Here is a 23,628-nt window from a genome sequence, read left to right as displayed (position 1 = left end):
TCTAACAACCCAAATAAAAAAGATTTTTTATCAGTTCTGGCAAGCAGAATATTAATTCCTTCATAAGCACTGAAAGTAAAAAAATGAAGAGCAGCTTTCTTATCAAGTGTGTGGGAAGCTAAAAACAAAAGTTAATTTTCTCACCACTAGTCCCTCTACATTGTACACACCTCTGCCCAGGTTTTATTGTCTTTTGAGAAAAACATCTTCATGTAAGTGAATGGTTTGCTTTGTATTCTAGAGGGAGCAGGACTAAGATTTGTCTTGTGTCCATACAGAATTCACAAGTCTAAGAGGGAAAGTCACAACAGTATAACATCAGAAAAATCTAGAAAAGCTGTTTTGGTATTAACCAGAAATCACAGACCAAGCAGAATTTGTAGCTGTCTGTATAATCCATATAGATTTAAAACTGCAGAGATATCTGTAAAGTGCTGTTCCTGTCTTTTCACCTACAGTTTTGATTGTTGCATGGGTAGCGTCACAGCAGGAAGATTGCAAATATGCAGAGCTAGAAAGATATACTTTTTCACTCAAAAAAAAAAAAAAAGGCTATGGAAAGAAACTAAGAAAGGGACCATTCAAGAAAAGAAACCCACAATTAAATTCCAAGCTAAAAACAAGTCCAGTTAATTTAAAGTATTGTTTACCTATGCACTTGTCTCTTTTTTCCTTTCATTGCAGATCTGTACATTGCCTGGACTTACATTATTTAAAGGATACATTGAGCTAGAAAAAAAATTACCAGTGATTTAGATAAAAAAGTTTATTATTAAAATAAAAAGAACGAAATAGTAAAAAAAGAACTTAAATAGTAAAGTAAACTTTACTTAAAGTAAAACAACCTACCATGTAAGGTCTGTGAATGGTATGAGAGACAGAAATGCTGAATGCCTTTTTAGGGATCCAGGCTGATCTAAAGATTTGCACTCCAGTATAAGTATGCTCGTGTGGAGAAGCTAAACTAAAAGCTACCGTATGGCTTGCAGGTGGAAATTAACACATCCTCAATTCAAAGTATCTAATCAGATGCCTGAAAATAAACCAAAGGTTTTTAGTGCCCTTGTGTTCACACTGATGTGGTGAATAAAGACACCTGAAGTTTTGGAAGTGAGCAATCTTGTCATGCTTTTGAACCTACATTCCCTCTGTGTGCTTCTGGAAGAGATGGGGAATTTACAACCAGAACCCCTAATGTTCTCTTACTTTTTTCAGTACCAGCCACCTGCAGCAAAGACTGCACAAGAGGAAATCATAATGCACTTTGAAGTATGCTGACTCAAAGTCTAATAGAACTGTGTTACTGTTCCATTATTTATCATGTCTACAAACCATAGTCATAAATCAGAGCCCCCAGCATGCTGATTACTGCACAAGTGAAGAATAACTAGCCTGCCCCAGTGTTCCAGCCTAAGTAATGATTACATGTCTTGTGCTATGAGAAAAATGATCTACCTAATCTTAATTCCATGGCAAATAAGTACAAAACCAAATAAGTTTGATTTTATTCATATTGTCAGATACTTTATTTGTACCAAACAAGATCTATTTAGCATCTCCCTTCTCTGTAGATTTTCTGTGTTCAGAATTTGTGCTGGCAGCACAGCTTTTTTCTAAAGTGGAGGTATAGATACTGTTATTCTCTTCAGTGTATCCTCTTTTTGCAAACATAAGGAGCCAGGGAGCTCTTAGAAAATTTCTGGTTATTATTTGTATAGATACATAAGACAGACATGAACATACAAATATGCACAGGATAGTTACATAAGTTTTGTTTTCCTCTTCAGACACACATTGTAATAACTTTAACCTAAAAGACACATGGGACCTTTTTAAAAACATTGACAATATGAGTGACAGGAATGGAGCATCATTCCTTACCAGTCTTTGCAGTCTTTTAAAAATCTGAGTGTAAATTTTGTATTTGCCATTCCATGGATTGATTCCATACAGCAACCTTGACTTGTTGATCTCACCAAAATTTATTTATTTGTTGAGACAAGAAATTAGTGCAAGTGAAGCATGAAATTCCTCTTCAGAGGGGTGACTCAAATACTTCCCAAATTTGTTTGGCTGAAAACCATCTATTTTTCACTAATAAGCCCATAAGCCACCTTGTTTTCTCATCAGCCCATGCATGGGCGTTAAGTAAGCTGACTGTCAAATATGGGTATTAATGTCATAGCTGCGTGGAAGCACTTACTGGAAATGGTATTTAGGTCCAGGTTTTTTTGCAGTAACTACATCCAAGGTGAAAGTTATTGGTCACAAGAGATTATGGCTGCAGTCATTTCCAGGATGAAATCAGAAAGGTTGCTGAAGGAATTTCGTGAGTTGTGATTGATCAACAGAACTACAAGGCACTCCACAGAAGTTTGAGCACCCCACCACCAAGTCACCTAACCAGGGAAACAGAAAGCTTTCCCAAATAACCATTCCTCAGAATGAAGCACACCAGGCTTGACAATAAGTTGCTCTTACACAACATTGAGTAGCTATTTTCTTCGAAGCACTGAAACTACCTGATCAGTTATTTAATAAAAGGATTGACTAATGTGTTTACTTTATCAGATACTATGTTGGAGAATCAACTGATGTCCTCTTTGAAAAATGGTTTCACTGTGAAGATCTTGGCACTCAGCTTAGGCCAATAATTCAAGAGTAAGCTTTTTCCTTTGTAAATTTTTTAAATAATTGAAATTATATTGTAGATCTTTGTCAGTCTGTGGCTTAGGTCATTAATTTGCTATTTATGCTGCACTTTTACATAGACTTGTTAATAGTTAATTGCTGCTCTCTAAATTTTTAATCATGTCTTGTATGCCCCAAATTAATCAAATCAGATTTTTAAATAAGGAGAAATCAGGTATTTCACACATCCATCTGGAGCACACTTTTTTGAACCAGTAAACTTAGTACCACACTGCTTCTAAGTGCAAAAAGAACTGAGTGAAAAATTAACACTGACTAATGCTACGTTATCAAGGTGAATCACTGAACTGCTTAAAGGCTTCTTTCACTCTTGCTTTAATATAAATACTTTTAGTTGATATTATTTATGCATGATCAGGACTGTGGCAAATTTGGTAGAGAGCTACTTTCTAAGAAACATGTTAATGTCATTAACTAATAAGTTTGTTAAATGGTTACTAAAGGTGAAGAAGGGAAGTGTTTAGTGATATTAATCTTATAGGACTTTCAGACAAATCCTGTCACTGAAAATAAAGTCTTGCATAGATGTGACAGTAGCTGAGGATTTGTTATATTCATTATCAGCACAAAATTTACTGGCCAGTATTACTGCCTAGTCCTTGTTAACCTATAAAACAACTTTTTTACTTCTGTTTAAATGATCTTTATTCCAGGTTTTTCAATTCAAGGCAATATAAAACTGGAAAACCAAACCCAGGTAATACAAATTAATTTCAGAATTAGAACAGTTGCTGATTGAAGAGCAATGATTCTCACCAATAAAATAAGTATCTGTTTTTCTTTCTGGTTGTGCAAATTAAAGTTGTTTTTGGGAAGTAATTCCTTTCATTACCCTGACCACAAGGAAATTCCATATAAATGATTACCAACAGCATCTTGCTTGGTCATGTGATGCCATCATAACCACTTATCAGGTAACTATACTAATGTGAAATGCTAGTATCTCTATCCTTACATGCCTTTCAAGTCTTATCCTAACAAAATTTCACTTCTGACAGCCCATAAGATTTTTGCAAGTAGAATTAATACACTTTATGCCTATTTGTACTCCTTTACCTACAGCTGTGATCTACTCTTGGGAAAACTAGAGAAAACCAGATGATTTTAGTACCCATAGGGTCTGATCTGTTTAACATTTTATTTCCATGCTGTCTTGCCACATTTTTTATTTTGTCTCTGTTCTGGATAGTCATTGAAAATTCCACACTGGAACAGATACCCCAGTTGTAACTCCACTTAAATCTGTTGGAAAGAGACATAGAACAGAGAAAGTGACTTCTAGAAAGCAAAGTTAGTTTTGGCTTTAGGAGTCAGATCTCTCAAACATGATGGTGGCTTTCTGCATGGCAACAAAGGCCTCAATTGCAAGGATATTGTAACAGCACTTTCAGTAGGAAATTTGTTTTGCTGAAATCTTACAATCCTGCTGGCCCACAGGTTTAAATGAGCACCCAGTATTTGCATGCTCAATTGCTATTGATTAACATAAACTATGGCCAAAATATCACCCTTACATCTTAATAATGTACTAAGGACCACACTATACAACCATTTGTGCACCTGCAGGAACAGGCTCTATAGACTCTTTGGAAGTACTTTAGTTAGGTGCAGCCTGGTCAGTTCTCCTGCAAGAACTACCTGGAAAGTCTCCTTGACATTACCAGGTTCTTAATTGACACATGGAAAATCATCATAACAGCAGAAGCTACCTGTGTAATCTGCAGGAGAGCCTGAGATTCCTTCCTGGAGAGCTCCTACACCAGTTAGCCAAATGCTAACCAGCTCAATCAATCCCACTGCTCAGCTAGGTTTGTTCTTTCAAATCTCTCTGCTGTCTCATCTGTGCTGGCAACTGAGGGACATCCTGCACCAACCAAGAAATGTATGTGTGGATCAGGTGCACTGCACCCAGCTATGCTACTCTTGACCTCATGGCCAACTTGCATGTCATCTTCCAGTCACACTCAAAACTTTAATTCCATAGCTTTTGTCACAAGAGAAATTTTAGTTTCCCCTCTCCGAAAGGTTTTTGGAACCAGCTGTCCTTAATCTCCACATCAATTCCTAAATACCTTAAGATTATTGTTATGAATTACTCTAAGAGAGACAAAAGTTTTAGTGGAATATTATTTTACATCTGTCCTATTTCTCAGCTTGATAGTCACCATAAAAAAATGTCGCTGTCTGCCATCTCAATCAACAACAGAACAAAGCTCTTACTGAAATCCTAAAATTGGGTTAAGCTGCTTTTTGCCTGAATATCAATATTCTTAAAAATACTTTACTAAAACATTGTTGTCAACATGAAGTTAAGAGTCTTCTGTATGGGATAGCAGCCATAAAGCCCTTGCAGTCAGAAAGTGGCTAAGCAGTCAGGAACCCTGCCTGAAAACTGTGCTGAACCAAGTTTAGGCTTTGGTTCTTTGACTGATTAGAGAATATCATTCTCAGGGAAAGGCTCCATGTTTCTTATAAGTAAAATGGGGCTGTCTCCAAGATCCTACTTTTATTTATATGCACTGTCAAAATCTGTTTTAATCTGAACATGTCACCAGTGTTTGGGTGCTGGTGGTTTGGTTTGTTTGAGGTTTTCTCTGCATGGAATGTGTGAGAGGTAGTGCAGGTACTGCCTTGCTGTGTGTTCATACAGCGAGGAAATGTTTAGCAGAGAAAATATAATTTCAAATGAAGCCTCTAGATGCTGCTGTAATAAAAAAAATACCATATCGTGCATAATATCCTTGTTCAATACAGGGATTTGCTATAAGCATCCCTCACCAGGCTAAGAGTTTAAACGTCAGTAACAAATTAATAATATGAGAAACAAATAACATTAAAGATTTATATTTTTGATATTTTTGCAGAAGATTAGGGCTAAAGAACCTGATAATCAATTAGAAGCTACAATATATCCTGACACCTTTTTTTTAAACAAGTAATTCTGAGAAACTCTTATTGAAAAATTTAGTACAGAAGCTCTTTCCTTGTAATTTACCTGGCAGCTTTTCAGCCTGGGGAACAGCTCCCTTTTTTCAATTTTCAGGTTTTGTGGACAATAACTAACCCAACATCTCAGTGATATCTTACACATGAGGAAAACACCCCACATTCTTAGTTACAAAAGTTGTAGTTTATAGCTCCTGTAACTCTCAGTGAGACTGAGAGTGTCAAAAAAAAAAACCCAAAAACCAGTTTGACTGAGATAGAAGTAAGCTGGTAGTAATATGTTCACTCTGAAGGCTAACCAGCTGATATAAAAATAATGCTTTGGATTTATTCCTTCAGCAGCTCTCATTTTTTTCCTTTCTTTTTTCTTTTTTTTTAAGAAGTTGAATTCAGCAACCAGCATGACATTTGTAACACATAACAAGCCACCACCAGTTTCCATGATGTTTCACTCGATACATATCTCAACATCATTTGAGCTGGCTTATGCACAAGATGGAGTTTTAGCTTTTTTTTTTCAGTTTCTCTTCTGAAAATCCAGAATCACCTCAAAAGTGCCAGCTGAAGCACTCTCAGGTTCCTTCTCCACATAAACCTGAACTAGTGCCTCACCTTCTTAGAGAGAAATGGAATAAAATTGAGGAAAAATGTCTTCAAAGAAATCCTGGATTGCAGCTCACTCATAGAGGAAAGCTGTAAATGGAGTCAATCAAGCTCCATTGGCTTTTAAAGAAACAAAGGAAAAAACAGAAAAAACCTAAGTCCAGACCTTTTCTTGATTTATTTTTTCTTGTTTCTGGCTTAGCCAATAGCAGGGAAAGTCCCTCTGAAAGCAGGGCAATCAGAGTATATGAAGAGACAGAAGAAGAGGGACTCAAATGCCATCAGGAAAAATATAATCAGAAATATATATTGCATGCAATCTTTGCTTGAAGCATCCTCCCTGGAACTGTTTTGTATTTTATTACTAGAGTCTTTTGTTTCCATGTGCAGAAATAAAGTCTGAGAATACTCTCCCCTTTTTTAAATCAAAAAGGGTGAATGTTTTTAGGATACAGGCTGTACAGGGAACTCTCAAGATGGGCTGGTTTGGGTTACTTGTCATATTTTTTGACATGAGGAATCATAGTTATCAAAACAAGTCTTGCTACTTTCAGTTGAATCAGCCCGAGAGCAAGATTATCCCAATGTAACAATTTCATCCCACTTTTCTAGTCAAAAGGACAAGAGACAGTTCAGACAGAGAAACCTCAGTTCTAATAAAGAGTGATGGCTAAATATTCTTTGCAGCAGTAACCAGAAGCTCCAAAGCTTTACCTGCCATGCCTGAAATAATCCAGACTTCTTTTAGGAGTAATTTGATGGGGAAAAAACGGCAATAAAATTTTTTCTGCAGTTAAGTGTGTTTGAAAATGAACCTCATGAACATTAATGGTAAAGGTAGAATGTCAGGAATTTGTCTATCCAAACTACTCTACTTCTAATTATCAATGAAATTTTCTTTCCCAAACAAGCTTTATTGTGAGTGAACATTCAGATATGTAATGTAAAAACCAGTCCCGTAGTGACTTCACTAGAAAAAGTTTCATTGATTTTTGGTGTATCTAGGGTGATTTTCAGTCTAGATTAAGAATCTTGTTGGTACAGTTAGAATACAGTGCAGTTTTATGTTTGTGATTCAGAACAAACAAGACCTAAGCAATTTAATGAGCATGAAAAAATAGTTATTTTCTTCAGTCAGTGGAGCAGGGGTTACCATAGAGCCTAGGACACGTTCTGTAAATGTTCTGTGGTCTCAGCAGTGCTAAAGACATTATCAGGGCATAAGCTCAGCACTATAAAAATCAGCTTCTGTGTGGTCATCCTCTGTAGCTAATACAATGAACCTCCATAGACAATATTTGCTGCTCAGTCTTGTTTCACTAATCTATAAAAACAAACAGATCTTTAGTCTTTTATTTTTCATCTTCTTTTCAGTTAACTGGCTAGTGGGCAATGTTAATTCAATTAAAACTACTTCAGAAAACTAAAAACATGCAGGAAGAAATTCTGTCTGTATTTGCACTAGGGCAAATACAAGGTCATGCTTTTGAACTTCAAATAACTGTATAAATATTTGTGCCTTTCTGTTTTAAGTACATTGAAGTAATTCTAAAGATACTGTCTCTGTGGGTTTTTTTCCCAACTAAGAATGCTAATTTTGAACATAAAATTTATTTGCTATATATCTGTTTACAAAATTGACTATTTGATTCTCTTTACTCTCATCTTGAAGGACTTCCAACACACCTAAATGGATCACTCCTTCTCTTCTATAACATGGTACTTGTTTCTGCTCCGAGTACTTGTATTAAAAAAAAAAACAGTATATGAGCATTTAGATATGAAGGAATATACTATTAAGGACTAACCAATACAGAGACAAAATAATTTTAAACTGTCTAGACCCATCAAAATTGTACAGTTCCCCGCAACACCATTTCTGTAACTTTTATCAAGAGCATTAATTTTCCCCTTTTCTCTATCATCCTCATTGCTCTCTTCTGGCAAAGATGACCATATAAACACACTATTCATCTTTAGACTGTCATATGTAATCCTTTAACTAACTTCCAAGTCATGTTTATATCTCTCCTGAAACTGCACCTAAACTGCAAAGGATATGTAGGTGGAAGAAGGGGATAGAGCCATATAATAAACTTCTTCAATTCTTATAAGCATGTTACCTCTCACATTTCATCTATTTCCTCTCCTCTCATATTTAAATGAGGGCACCAGTCCCCAATGAGTACAGAGCTCATAATGAAAATGAGCTACTCAGACCAACCTAAGTCAACAATATTTAATGCAGAAATAAAGTAGGATCACAACGTCTGGAGTAGGGCTGCTGTCATTTTCCATATGAAAACTTCTACTGAGTTTTTTTAGTTCCAAACTACAGTGGATCATCCAAGACTCAGGACTGCAGGCTGCATATTCTCTGGAGCCAAAAGTTTCATTAGGATCTCAGAGCCCAGAGCTGCTAAAGACAACAACAAAAAAAACCCCAAGAAAGTCTTCAGGAATAAATCTGCTTCTCCCACAATATTCTCACATGAGCCTCCTCATAGAGGGGCAGAACATAAACTGCAGGCTCTGGGAGCTCTCCTAATGCTTCATCTCATGAACCAAGCCACTACTGATCTATACATACCTATAGTGCACAATGTACACAATGAACCTATCAAGGCAATAGGAAGAAATGCCCTATAGAGCTGTTTTCCTTTCTGTTCAGACTTTTGTGAAACAAATAAGAAATATTTAAGAGCTATAAAGCTCAGCAATTTCACAGCAGGTATGTCCTTTCTAACAAAGTAGCTTCTTTCTTCCTTACATTCTTAAATGCTCCCCAGACAGCAGCATCTGAAATAGAAGCCTCACTAATGGAGTTTGTCTGACATTTTCACTAGTGTTTCTAAGGCTATTTAGTGGTAATAGCTCACACATGCTGTAAAAATCCTTGTCTCACCAAGAGAGTGAGGTCTCTACTCTTGTTGTAATGAAGTATCCTATTCCCATTCTATGCAAACTGAAGTTACATACAAAGAGGATTAATGAAATGCCCTGAGTTATAAAAGGCAGATTCAGAAACAGAATTAAGATTCTTTATGTTGGGATTGGATAAGTGGACAGCATTTCTCAATACAATTTTTCATTCTTAATTACAATAACCTAGCTAGATCATGAAAAACCATTAAAAAATTATGGCCTAAATAGTGACTTTTTTTTTGTTTAATTTATTCTTTTCCTTCTGGCTGATGACATCCCCTTTTGAAAAAGCTATATTTCTTTATTACAAAAATATTTTTCAAAGCTCTTCTCAAACTTCTTAGTTTCAATTAGGAAAAAAAAAAGCTTGTTCAGTTTCCAGCATAGATTTAATGACACAAAGAAAAATCTGCCTAGAAATAATTACATGGACGAGTCATAAATTAGCAGTCATGACAATTCTCAGGACATGCTACAAAAAAAGAATACAGTTACACAGGGAAACGTGGTTGCACCAAGCGAGTGCTGTATTTTCAACTAAATGCTTCTGCATCTATATTCCACAGCAGGGAAATGAACCAAGAACCCTCAGAGTAATCAGTCACTCTCAGTGCTTTCACTCTGGATTTTTATATGGACTGGGCTAAAACCCAGATGTCTGAAATTATGTCCCTCATTTCAATGGTTTTATTTGCAGAGGTATTAAAACCCTACTAGTCTCATTGACATTTCTGTTAACTTGGAGAATAAAACAGACTTTTTCATAAAAATTAGGTAGGCACATATGGGAAAAACATCCTAGGGAATGTATTATTACTGGCTGGCAATTAAATGTGAAATGCTGCAAAACTCTATCACTGGAATTAGTGGTTATGATATAGTATTTAAGACATGGAAATGATGATTAGAAAGTGTGCAGAAATAAATTAATGCATAATTTAAAAATAATTCATGAGTAGTCTGGACCATTTGACACTCAGTTAAAGGATGAAAAAACAAAGAGGATTCAATCACTCCACTTTGAATGATGTCTTCTGCTGCTATAGGGGGACACACCAGTTGTCATGGACTGTGTCACATCCTTGCATGGAGATGGGGCACAGCATGTAGGGACAGACTGAGGCAGCACAGCACCTCAGGATGGTGGGATAATTAGTAAGAATATATGGGGATTTAAAGAGTTGAACCTTGTTCCATCTAGAATGCTCTGTCTACAAGTGCAGGGTGACAAATCACTGAAAGATACAGTTTTTCATAAAGCCAGTATGCAATCTGTTGACCTTATTTTGACATATTTCAAGTGCTTTATTGCTCTTTTTCTTTTAACAAAACTTGAAGAAATGAGAGCTGTGGGAAGAGCTTGGGGACAGTAGGGCTCAGGAGAATGAGACAGTTTGATTTCTTGACAAGAAAGCTTAGAGGCATCACCAAGGAAGGGAAGGAGGGCCTTCCACATTACATGTGAGTTAAGCAAATCAGCCACCTGGTAGGTCAGTGTCAGCCTTCTTTACTTGTTCTCTTTACTGCATCAGAAACTCAGTACTCCCCACAAGCTCAGATTCTTCTTTAGATAGTCTCTGCTGAGGCTGTAACTACTTGTACATTCAACTTGCTCTTTTCTCGCAAGCTGTTCTCCCCTTCTTTGATTCTCAGTCTCAGTACAGTTCAATACTGTTTAACTGAAGTCAAGTTCCCCTAAAACCTGTAATTTCCTTTTTTAAATATTTACAAACTCATTCCATAAACATGACTTTTTTTCGGCTTAACATGATATCATCACATTGTAATTAAAATCTGAAAAAAGCTATAATCCCGTAAAGAACTGTGTTATAAATTTTTAATAGTAATGATCTGCAGAAATGGACTTTAGTATTGAACCTTTAAATGGATGTCTGAAAATGTAAGAAAATATTAGATTGATGTTCCACATAGTGTTATATTACTTGGAAGAACCTACACAAGACTATTAGCTGTCTAGCTTAGAAGTGCCATTTTCTTGCATTTTGCTGGCATATTTTTACTTTTCCCATCATTAAGCATGTTGTCTTCTTGTCTCACAGTATTGCTAGAACAGAACTCCAGAAACACAGGCTTGCACTTCCTCAGATACTGAGTTGAAAGCAAATGTACAGGCTAAACAGAAATATATGCAACAATATCTAAATATAAGCCATTAGCCTGATTAGAAATACTCAGTTCCTTTAGTAGCACCAGGCTTCAGCTCCAATATGTATGGAACTGCAAGAGGTTGGATCCTCTTCATTGTAGTTTGTTAGCTCAAGTTCACAAGCATTAGGACACCTACAGCTTTTGGCATCATGCAAGGGATCAGCATCAGGGTTAAATAAGGACTCAGCCAAGCAGTCTATTGATAATGTCACACATCTGTCACGTACCTCATCGCCACAGAGCTCTCTCATTTGTTCTGCAGTAACAGATAATCAAGTCATCATACCAGGTCACACTAAAAGCTTAATTCCATGCAGGCACAGCTTTCAAAGGCCATTATGCTGTCACTGAGCAAGTGCCATTAACATCAAAGATAGTATTAAGCCAATACCCCATCACAGGCTAGGGCCTGCTGATAAGGCAAGTGTCAAAAAAAAAGCTCTGAACTGAGAAACTTAAAGTCTAAATAAAGAAAAGCCCACCTTCGCTTGAAAGCAAAATAAACTGTTAGATGGTGGCTGTTTATCACAAGCAAGAAAAGGCAGTGCAGCATAGTAAGTGCAGGATGTATTGCACTTACACTGGCCCTGAGTAGGCACAGGCCACTCTGTGCTGTTGTCCCCTGAGTGTTGTCCCAGCTGATCAGGGCAGCTGGAGTCAGAGATCAGCAGAAAGAGGAAAATAGCAAAATTATGTTTATGGAGAATAACAGACAGAAGTTAAACTACAAACTTAGACTTCATATTGTTAGATTTGTGTTGCTTCTTGGTCAAAATATAAACAAGTACTTTGGCTTTCTTTTTTTACCCCAAGTTCCTTGAAACTCATGGGGAACATTCATAATTCTCCTTGCACAAATCACCACAATGCCCATCCTTGAGACTCAGCTTTTTGCTATTCATTATCCAGCATATAAAATTTGAATTTACTTGTCAGCTTGATGCTGGAATTCTTAAACTGTGGAGCAGAAATATTCCCCAAGCTGAGCAGGATACTCACAGCATCTCAGTATTTTTTGGTATCTCAGTATTTGTCTCTTGTCCTACCAGCTTCCATATGCTCTTTGTTTTGTTTTTTTTCTTAAAGCAAATAAACAACCAACTAACCCACCACCAAAACCCCATATACCTCTGACAACTAGGATATGCATTTTAGTAGAAAGCTCTACCAATGGGAAACTTTCTTGTATTCCAAAACTACAAGAAACACTTCTGAATTCAAATGATCAGTTTTAATCTGAAAACAAAATAAAACAAAAACAACTGGTAAAGATTTCAGTTATTAATAGAACAAAATATTTTAATGTCTTTTGGAGCACCAGTTGCATCGAGTACCTTCTCATAAAATTGCTGATAAATTTTCTTTTCTATTCCTCCTCTGCTGTGTGTGAACATATATTATAATATTTTAGACCTTTGTTTTACATCAGCCCCTAGTCAAAAAAGCAATTTTTCACTCCAATCTCATTTGCACATATCCATAATTTAAGGACAAAATGTGTATATGTTCCTAATTACCTCCAAAGGATGTTTGATGAACCTGTGAAAATTAAGGAAAAAACCCCAAGCAGTCATATTGCAGTGAGAAAAATGAAGCACCAAAACTAAATCACCAGATACCTTTAGGCTGCATTTTAGTGTTATCAGACAATATATAGAACATTCAAGAAGAGATCATGTTAATGCTTACAAGTTCAGAAAAAAATACATCTAATGTAAAGACTTTTCTTTTTCCTTTGGTGCTTCTTAGTTTCCCTGGACAAGTTTGCTTTTCAGTAAAAGTTGTTTTAAATATTTGAGTTAAATAATGTAACAGTAGGAAGCTTTTTTTTAAAAAAAAGCAACTTGAAGAAGAAAGTTTTCAAACAAAAAATGTCTTCTTTTGCTACAGATTTCTTCAGATTACTTTCAGAATTTCCTGAAAGAGGCATTGCCAAGAGAAATTTTTCTTAAAAATATAATTATTTTAATATCACAAAATCAGAGCAGAGGTAAAGTTAAGGGACTACAGTGGGTTAGCAAGTCTAACCTCCCAAAATAATGGAGAAGAAATTTGAATAGCAAAATTTTGTTTCTACAACAAAAGGGGTAGGATCCCACCCAGATTATCTGGAGATGGTTGTATGCAGTGCTTACTGAGATACCATGAGCAGCAACAGCATCCTGAGTACGCTGCCATCCCCTGCATACACTGACCCTCCCACATATTGTTCAAAGGCTGTGTACAAAATGGTCTTTAATGAAAAACTACAGAGCAGTGACATTCAGCATTAGAAGAGAACTGGAAGCATATTGCATAATGAATACACTAATACTTAAAAAATTAGCTGTTCTATTACTAGCACCAAGACTAAGATTTGGCTGCAGGTTTATTACCACAATACATTTGGGAGCAAACCATCCAGGGAGTATTCCCAGCATCGGGTTGGCATTACTGCTTGAAATTACTCAATGGGTGTTCCCCCATGGCATCTCAGAACAAACTACACAGAATCACCAAGGCAATTGCTCTGTCTCTGCACTTGCCTTTGAGCTGGTAAATAACTAAAGCTCATTTCATATACCAGCAACATGCAGCATGAATTTTGCCAGCTGTACTGCAATTAGTCTTCCAGCTATTTTAAATAAAATTATTTAGGAAGGAGAATTACTGGAAATTAAATCCAGCTACCGAAACCAAAGCCATGACATGCTCCAAGAACTCCACAAAAAATACATTGTATTAAATTTTAAGTTGTACTAATCTGTTTGATTCACTGTGGCCAGTGTATTTAAAAACACAGGGGAAAAGAAACATAGAGGAGAAGAAACATAAAAGCCAGTACTAACTATGTGAGAGATGTAGAATAAGCTTATTCTATAGGCCCAAGTCCTCTTTTAGAGGGATATGATATGAGCAAAGGCTCAGAGATGACACATCATATTTTACCAGTACAAAAGGTGGTCTGAAAGAGAATGAGGTCTATGCCAGGAAGAACTAGGTATTGTATACTACTGTTTGAATACACAGTTCTGACAACATCTTTGAAGTCACTCCATCAAGACTCACAAATAACACATACATCTTGCAATCTCAAAAAGTCCTGATAATGACCATAACACTGCTTACTATTAAAACTTTTGGCTAGATAGTGTCTGTAAATTGATCCCTCAATTAAAATGTTTGCAAAGACCAAGGGAAGCAAGGGCTGTCACTGATAGCCCTCTGGCTTGCTTACAGATGAACTCCTGAAAGAAACACCCTTCCCACTGAATTCCACGTCTGTAATGGAGCCATTTTCCTTCTCAAGCTGGTTAAATGATCATCGTGGTGAAATAAAACAGAAAAAATCCTTGAGTATGTTTGGAGATAACTTTGAAACAGAGGTAAGGGGGTATCATTTCTCCATAAAAAAGAGATAATTTTAAGGGTACAGATAATTGGTGCCTACTGTTCAGAATGAGTGAATCCAGACCTGGGATCAATATACAGTCAGCAGACACAGTTAGGCACCCCAACAAAGTTATGCACCCCTGTCTTTGGTCCATTGATTTGACTAGCTTAGGGCAGGGACTTTTTTTTTCCTTTCATGACTTCCATGTCCAGAATCAACCTGAACTTTATTTCTGTTTGTTTCCTTTGAGATTAAAAAAGCTCATTCATTTCCCAAATCAGAAGCACCAGCATGATGCAAATCATCTTCTTTATGTGTTTGAGCAGCATTCGTGGTCCAAGTCTAATCTGGGTGTGTAAACACACTTTTGTTTTTCCTCTCCCTCCATCTACATAAAGTGGAAACAAGGAAAACTGGACAGCAACCAGGGAGCCTGGGCTGCCCTAAAACATTCCACATCACAGTTTAGTCAAACACAGTCTAGTCTGGGTGTAAATGAAGCTGTCAACATTTGATATCTGTTCTGTACACATGATGTTTACAAAACATATTCTTCCCCAGAATTATTTGGAGTCACACTCCAAAGAATCCAATACAGCTGACAGCAAAGTGACAGAGTGTGGGAATGTCAGGAAGAACACAGAGAGGACAGAAAATGAGAAAAATTAAGTCCTGTCTGCAGCATTTTTAATGTTAATGGAAGAAACTTTTATACTTCAGCAGGCTCTTGACAGGGCCCAGAGTTCATGAGGAGGAAGTGCCTGTTCGAGGAACAGAAGCAGGAAGCATATAGATGCAAAACTGAGAGTGGGAGGAGGCAGGAGGAGTAGATAAGCAAGGATGCAGAGGAGCATAAGGAGTGGCAGGTGTGACCAGCTCCCTTTTTATCAGTAGGAATCAATATGAGAAAACCAAACATAGTGTGAATTTTAATGTCTGTAAAAATAATGTCATCTTCTATGAATATTCTCCTGTAAAAATAGAATGTTTTAAATGCTGTTGGAAGATGAATATGGGCACTTTGGTCATTTCAATGAGACCATTACTTTTTTTTTAGGCTATAGCTTATGGACCAGGAACAACTGAGAAAAGTAAAAAGAATTCAGATATCTGGATATGGCAGCTGGTATGTGGCAATTCACACTTTTTAACTGATGAGTTCATGTTTAAGTTCAGACTGAACAGTAGTAAAGCCTTCTAGCAACAGAGACTGGAATGATTCCCTTCCTTCTCACAGAAAGGATCACCAATAGACACCCCCTTTCAGCTTTAAACTGTAATGACAAATAACTGTAAAGTGCTACCACAATAAGAATAGCCTCTTTTTCCTCATCATGTATGTTGATGACAGAGATGCTGGTATCCATCCTTGTTGGGAATTTTTATGCACCCTACCTAGGCTATATCCTGTAAATATGTCAGATCATCCAATAAAGCAACACCTCTTAGTTCTGTCTTGAAACATTTGCCCTCATCCTGAAGTCAAACTGGAATCAAGTAGAATAAGCGAATAAAAAAGTCTGAAAAGTTGTTTATATTAACTCAGAATTGCAGGTGATCCAGATGTCCATCATTCAACTTTCTTCAAGAATACATTTGCAACCCACAGAAAAAGAAAAGCTAATTTTTGCTTACACAAGTCAGGCTAGCTTGGGAGGCAGATATTTCTATTAGTTCCTCTTCTGTTGAAATTCATAGGGACTATCAAATTCTAATTAAAGAAATCATAATCTTGAAGGACATTTGTTTACACTGCAGCTTACATCAGCCTGTGGAATCGAGACCTTGTGGCTGGCAAGAACCTGTCTCCCCTGCCTGACAAGATAATAACCGGTGCATTCCAATATGGAGAGACTCAGCAATTTCAGTCAGCCCCCTGCTGACTTCTGAATTGCTCCTCAAGACTTAAAGAGCTATGAGGAATCAGAAAAGTAGCAGAGGAGCTTCAACTACTCCAGAAGATTCTCTCTGTAATTTCTGGAGCTGTACCAACTGTAGACTGCTAGGTTAGATTGGTGGCAGTGTACCCCAAGAATCAGGCAATGGGTTGCTGCTTTATGATAGTAAACAATGAACAATGAAACATATTTTTATTGATGCTAATAGTGTTAGACAGACATGATAACTGAATATTTAGCTAGACCTCATGAAACAGAACAGGCTTGAGGTGTTCTTTCAGTAGGAAAGATTTCTGTACACGCAGCATTTTCTTTCTGCTGGGGACAGGACATGGAAAACTAAAAGCCTTCTTTCCTTTCAGGAGGGCACATCAAGTGTTGCCATGGATGGTAAAACCCTGACTCTCTCTGCTGGTGACAGCCTGCTTGTCCGTGCCCAGTCTGTGTGAGTAGAGATGAGCAGGGGTTCAGAGCGCGATCCTCCTGCTTCCAGCCACGTAAATTCTGTGTATTCAATGCACACCATGTTGGGCATCACTGGTGCAGAAACACAGCATCTGTGAATGCAGGATTTGCAACAGCCTCTGTTATTTCTCGGGGCAAAAGTGTTTTCAGGAGGAAAAGGCAGACATTCATTCTAGTTCACCTCTTATGATAAAAGCTGGAGAAAATGAAAAAAACAAGAATCAATAAATAAAAATAAAAGAAGATAAGAAGAGGAGGAAAGAAGGAGGGAAAAAAAAGGAAAAGGAAAAAAAAAAAAAGAAGGAATGAAAGAAAGGGGGGAAGAAGGAATGAAAAAAGGAGGAAAAAAAAAAGGAGGAAAAAAAAAGGAGGAAAAAAAAAAGGAGGAAAAAAAAAAAAAGGAAAAAAAAAAAAAAAAAAGGAGGAAAAAAAAAGGAGGAAAAAAAAAAAGGAGGAAAAAAAAAAAAAAAAAAGGAGAAAAAAAAAAGGAAAAAAAAAAAGGAGGAAAAAAAAAAAGGAAAAAAAAAAAAAGGAGAAAAAAAAAAGGAGGAAAAAAAAAAAAAAAAGGAGGAAAAAAAAAAAAAAAAGGAAAAAAAAAAAGGAGGAAAAAAAAAGGAGGAAAAAAAAAGGAGGAAAAAAAAAGGAGGAAAAAAAAAAAGAGGAAAAAAAAAAAGAAAAAAAAAAGGAGGGAAAAAAACCATATATAAAGGTATATGGCCTGAAAACTACCCACTGGCACTCTCAATTCACAGCAGATGCTAGAAGCATCAGACCAGGCTTAATCAACATTAATGCAGGAAGATTTGGGGTTCAGGCTAAGAACACAGCTCTCTTCCTGGAGTAGGATGCATAGAGCTGTTTCATAACCTGGACACATGTGATACACATAAAGGAAAATAGCTTCCAGAACGGAAAGGAAGAGATAGAGCATGGCTACAGCTGACAAAGTGCACACTCCTCCTTTTCAATATCATCCATGTTTCATTTGTTGGTTTGAGTGTGTGATTTCCCTCTATTCACATTGCACCATCTCTTTCAATTCTTCCAGGTACTGCTGGAAAAGAGCAGAAGACTGTGTTGCTCTCAGCATTGCTCAGGATCCAAAACGCAAGCAGCCTTATAAATAACTCCTGTGTCACTTGGCTTTCTGGATAACCAAGTTTTAACCTACCTATCTTAATTATCTTTTACTCAGAATGCCTGGAAATTTGAATACTCTAACACAATGATTAAGTGGAGTCAAGTGCTGTGCCCAATTAGAACTTTTTTCCCCGAGTAGTTTAAAGTTTTAGCAAAACATGTAATCACTATTTTTTTAACGTCTAGTGTTTTGTTCGATTTTATCTGAAAGGAAATGACAACATATCCAAGTAGCAGGATTACTTATATAATAATACCTGGTACTATCTAGATTAAACTAGATTCCTTTGAAATGCAAGTCTCTGCCACAAGATGTAGAAAAGGAGATGGGACAGATACTCTTACACTTCTTAGGTAACAGGCTGGATGCTGTGCACGTGCTACACTGAACATAGCACTGCAGTGGGACTAAACAGGAGCAGCTGGGTCATGGGTGTGCTCCTGTGCAGCAGAATTCTCAAGTCAAATTTGCCTTTAGAGGTATGTTGGGGGATAAGAGAGCAGAAAAATTATTATAATCAGTTTCTATTAACTGCCGCTTCTTTTTGAACAATGAAGTTTCTTGCAGAAATAATAAATGTCAAATTATACTTTGCTGCTTTTATTCCAAGAACTCTGCAGAAGAGTTTTTGTCTTGGTTTTATTTAATTGTTCTTCACATTGTCATCAGAAAACAGGTTGCTTAGCTACCTGCTGATATTATCAATTAAATAATTGAGAAAGCAAAAGTTACTGATTCCTGATCTTTTTTTTTTTTCCTTAAGTTCAGAAAAATATTTGTTTTGTCTATCACCTATAAACCTCATTAAACTGAGATGTCATATGTGCTTTATTGAAGTGTTCATTCTTCTCATGAGAAAGACACAGATGCCTTGGCTTTAATCTATAACTTGTATTTAACATCAGCAGCTTTTCTAGCAAAGCATACAGCAAAACTCTGCTTCATCCTCCTGATAACAGGGGGCCTAACTTGCAAAACTGAGCCCAGTCCTTAAGGCTGTTATAGGTGTGAGCTGCCACAGACAAAAAGGGAACAAGGGAGTAATTTTTTCTGGTTACCATTTGTACTAGTGTGTTTATGCGTCTACAGAATTGACAATTTGAGTGAACATCTACGACTGAAGGATCTAGGGTACCAAAGTGTTATATTTTTAGTCCAGCAGTTACAGGGTAATCACAGAAATATTTCCATATTTCACACTGAATGATAAGTGAGTAAAACATGGCAACATGTAGAACGCCATCCAGAATAACCAGCAGCTCTTTGTCCACCCAGAGCCATGGAACTTTCAGAATAAAAGTTAAGGCATCTCCTGATTAGATACCTCCCATGAAACTATACTTATGATGCCTTTTGTAACTTGTGCTTGAACACCTAAATTCTGTCTAAGTCACACACTAGGTGCCAGACCAGGAGTGCTAAACCAGAGCTCCATCATCCTCAGTTTTGCCACAGCCCACGATCAGAAACCAGGACTTCGTAATTAATTTCTATTGAGGAACTTCTGTCTTCTAAGAACTAGGTAAGAGGTGTTAAGGCCCATAAGTATGGAAAAAATCAGGATCAAAACAGCAGGAGAGGATTTATAAAAACAGTTAAATACCAAGGGAAAAGAATTTTGTTTTCTAGATATATTCTCTTTTGAGAATTATTTCTGTTGTTTTGGTGTCCAATTTCCCTCCCCTCCCACTCCCTCTCTTTCAATTTAATAGTTATACATGACCAGAGCACAAATGAGAGCACAGAGTACTTATTTACTCCTTCCAAGGTGCTCAACCACTGTGATTCAGAAACCTTCAACTTCCCTTTTCCCAGGTTTTCAAATAGTTCTACAGGGCTTCTGGGCAGGCAGTGAATCTTTTTCAAGTGCCTTAATCTTTCTCCATAATGTATCTGTTCTAAACTGCCCCAACAATGGTACATTTGTATTAAGATTCACCCATGCTACTCTGCCCACAAGGAAGTTTGCCACAAGCAAATCTGGTTCCTGGAGCCCTCTTAGCTGTTCTTTCTGTGTACGTGCAGTCAGCTCAGCAGATACTTCAGCACCAAAGATGTTGGGATCAAGGTCTGGAGACTCCAGTGCTAGTCTTGCCTCAGAGAAGGATTTCAGGCTAAGGTCAGCAGCAAAGGCTTAGTTAGGCATGTTGTCTGCAGAGTACCCTAATGCACCGCTCCTGACATTGTGCTTGTTCATGCTTGTCCATGAAACACACCTGGAAAACCGCATCCTACAGAATCACTGAGGTTCAAGAAGGCCTCCAAGATCATCAGATCCAACCTTTGATAGAACACCAGCTTGTCAACTGGAACTAAGTGCCACATTCAGTCATTTCTTGAACACCCCTAGGGATGGTGACTCCACCGCCTCGCTTGACAGACCATTCCAATGCTTAACAAGGCTTTCTGTAGAGAAATTCTTCCTTATGTCCAACCTGATTCTCCCCTAGAACACCTTGAGGCCATTTCCTCTCATACTGGTTGCCTGGGAGAAGAGGCCCACCCTCACCTCACTAGACCTTCCTTTCAGGCAATGGTGGAGCACAATAAGGTCTCCCTGATGTGGTATTGTGAGGTCCCCAGGATGAGGTGAGAGATGAAAATTTGACTCCGTGTTCTCAGAAGGCTGATATATTATTTTATGATAGTATATTAAAAGAAATGATATACTAAAACTATACTAAAGAAAGAGAAAGGATCCATCAGAAGGCTAGGAAAGAATGAATAATAAAAATCTGTGACTGACTCAGAGAGTCTGACACAATTGGCTGTGATTGTCCGTTAATCAAAAACAATTCACATGTTTGGATAAACAATCTCCAGAACACATTCCAGAGGAGCAAAACATGGAGAAGCTGAGGCTTCTCCTTTTCCCAGGAGAAAAAATCCTGGCAAAGGGATTTTTCAGGAAATATCATGGTGACAACCCTGGTCTTTTCTCCAGGCTAAACATCCCCAGGCACTCCTCATGTGCCTTAGACACGACACACTTCATGTGATTTACACACACATGACAGCCTTTCTTTACAGCTCTTTTTATACCTGGTACACCTGCACCCTGGTTTGGGTGCTCACTTCCTATCTGAATCGGACAGATATTGGGACACCTGATACTTTGCAAACTTGGTACATTTTGACAGGATTGTGCTAACCTTATTAGCACAGTATTGCACAGACAGACCATCTGCTGTTTGATGCTTCTGCAAGACTCAAAAGTAAAACCTTTATGCAAATAAATATTCTAAGCAGTATTAAAATAAAATCTACACAGATACAAAGCTATACTTGCACCATTCTTGGTAAATTATTAAACACATGCAGCATTGTCCAGAATCACAAGCTTGAGGCGATTTGAAAGCTTAGAAATACACAAAAAGAAGTTTGAATCCCCCTACAAACATCCAGTTATTCCAAGGCAGAATCTCACCTACCCTAGAGGTCAGCAGGAGTTTTCCCTTTCACTTCATATGGGAAAAGGTGATACAGCCTTACCCTGGCCAGCCATTGATTAAAGCAGCAAGGCTTTCCCTGGGCTTTTTCAGTGCCTTTAGAATGTTTAACCCCAAGGAGATCACAGGTAAACTTTGTAAAGAGAAAGCTAAACCACTTGTTTTTAGCTGTAGATGTATTTTGATTTCTATTTATAGCATTTAAATAATATAAAGATTGATATAAGCATTATTATAGTACTTCATATTGAGCAAGGAACTTACAGTCAGTCTTCCATGCAAATTAGCAATATAGATCAAAATATTTGAAGTAATTAATGTTTCCTATTACTCCTAGGCTAGGCAGGCTTGATCTGATCTCATGGGGTACTTATGTTCTTATTTTGAGCAATGCTAACTTTTATGAATGATGGAAATAAATTGGTATGTCTCACTGCATTCCTCCTAACTATGGTCTCTCATTCCAACACTTAAAAATAGTTGATTAGCAAAGTTACTTGATTAATGATACATGATTACCATCAGCATCCATTCATAATAAATAGTATTGCTTGAAGTAACTTAAAAATTAAATAATCCTGGTACAGCAAATAAAGCTTCAGCCTTCACCAGCCCTTTCTATAATCTTGGGAAAAAAAAAAACCCTACAAAAAGCAAGTTCATGAAAAACATATATGTTTATGGTTAGGAGAGACCTACAGGAGAAGAGAGCGACCCACACAGATCATGTAGTAAACATATCCAAGATCAACAGAAGAGCACAAGATTGTCCAATTAAAAAACACAAAACCAGGAAAACCCCACAGAAGAGTTAAGACAAGATAATGATCTAACACCAGCTACATTTCAGCTTGCAATACATAAACTGACAGCTTGTAAAAGTCAATAGAGGAACCTTCTTCCTCCATGCTCCACTTTTAGATGTTGCTTGTTTATCTGAAGCAGCAAACCCTACCAGAGGGATAAAACTGACTAGGTGGATCAGGAAACTGGTAAAAGGAGTGTTGTAGTAAGGTTTTTCCTCAGACCCACGCAGTATTTACTTACACCTGTAAATCAATCTCATCTTACTACATGAAGATAACAAATGCTTTCATTTTGTTGTTAAAAACATTAATTGCACTGATTTCAGCTCTCCAGTCACATCTAATAGAACAGATGTAGAAAGCAATCCTCCCACCATCATTGCACATAAGTAAAGGAAAAAATACTTAAGCTATTTAAAAAATTCCTACATAACCATCTTGTTGTTCATATCGGAGACATTTTAAGGCTTTGGAGTGTTTTTATTTCGTTTCTTTTCAGTTAACAAGCCAGATGCACCTGAATGAACACTTCAGACTCATGAAGGTCATCATCTCCTGGTGTGTTTCTTTTTCAATACACGAGTATTGTAGAGCTACTCTTCAGTATCAAAGGATGCAGAATAACACCTGATTGGGCCCACATTAAAATTGTTGGGTTTTGAAGTAATAATGAAGGAGAAAAATTTAATGTCTACCCCTCAGCTCAAAGTACCTGATCTACAGGTCTTAGCACTGTCTGGTAGAGAAAGATCTTATGCTGGATCCAGTCAATAATATTTTCAGTCATTGTCCAAAAATTGTGGAAGTGAATAAAAATTCTTCCTTTTAATGTCACTGGAATTTTGATGGAAGCTTGACATCTAGAATGATGTTTACACACACACACAGAGTCAGACAGTTTGTATTCCAAAAATAAGCCCTTAAATTGTGATATCATTGGGGAAATCATCTCCCCTTTTTGAGGTCTGCAAATGATAAAACAATTCTTTCTAAATCATTGTTGCTCTAGGTTAAATATATCTCCAAGATCTTTGGCCTGGTAATTCAGTAGGAATTGCATGAGGACCACATACTCAAAGATTTGAACACTGCTTTGTATTTTTAGAGTTCTTAAATAGGTACATGTACATGGCTAAATATA

General features: G+C 37.1%; 1 protein-coding gene across 1 annotated transcript in view; it reads left to right on the top strand.

The window, feature by feature from the left end:
* HAAO (3-hydroxyanthranilate 3,4-dioxygenase) overlaps positions 1 to 18,260 on the top strand; it is a 33,070-nt gene extending 14,810 nt beyond the window's left edge. Inside the window, exons 5-10 of the mRNA XM_030945785.1 lie at positions 2,572 to 2,661; positions 3,366 to 3,409; positions 14,575 to 14,720; positions 15,786 to 15,854; positions 16,989 to 17,071; positions 18,140 to 18,260. Coding sequence (XP_030801645.1) covers positions 2,572 to 2,661; positions 3,366 to 3,409; positions 14,575 to 14,720; positions 15,786 to 15,854; positions 16,989 to 17,071; positions 18,140 to 18,218 — 511 coding nt within the window. The 3' untranslated portion in view covers positions 18,219 to 18,260. The remainder of the gene's footprint in view (positions 1 to 2,571; positions 2,662 to 3,365; positions 3,410 to 14,574; positions 14,721 to 15,785; positions 15,855 to 16,988; positions 17,072 to 18,139) is intronic.
* Positions 18,261 to 23,628: the final 5,368 nt, after the last annotated feature.

The sequence above is a fragment of the Camarhynchus parvulus genome, chromosome 3 (genome assembly GCF_901933205.1).
Source record: "Camarhynchus parvulus chromosome 3, STF_HiC, whole genome shotgun sequence".
Taxonomy (NCBI): Eukaryota; Metazoa; Chordata; class Aves; order Passeriformes; family Thraupidae; genus Camarhynchus; species Camarhynchus parvulus.
The sequence above is the reverse complement of the archived record's forward strand: the minus strand, read 5'-3'. Positions and strand labels throughout refer to the sequence as shown.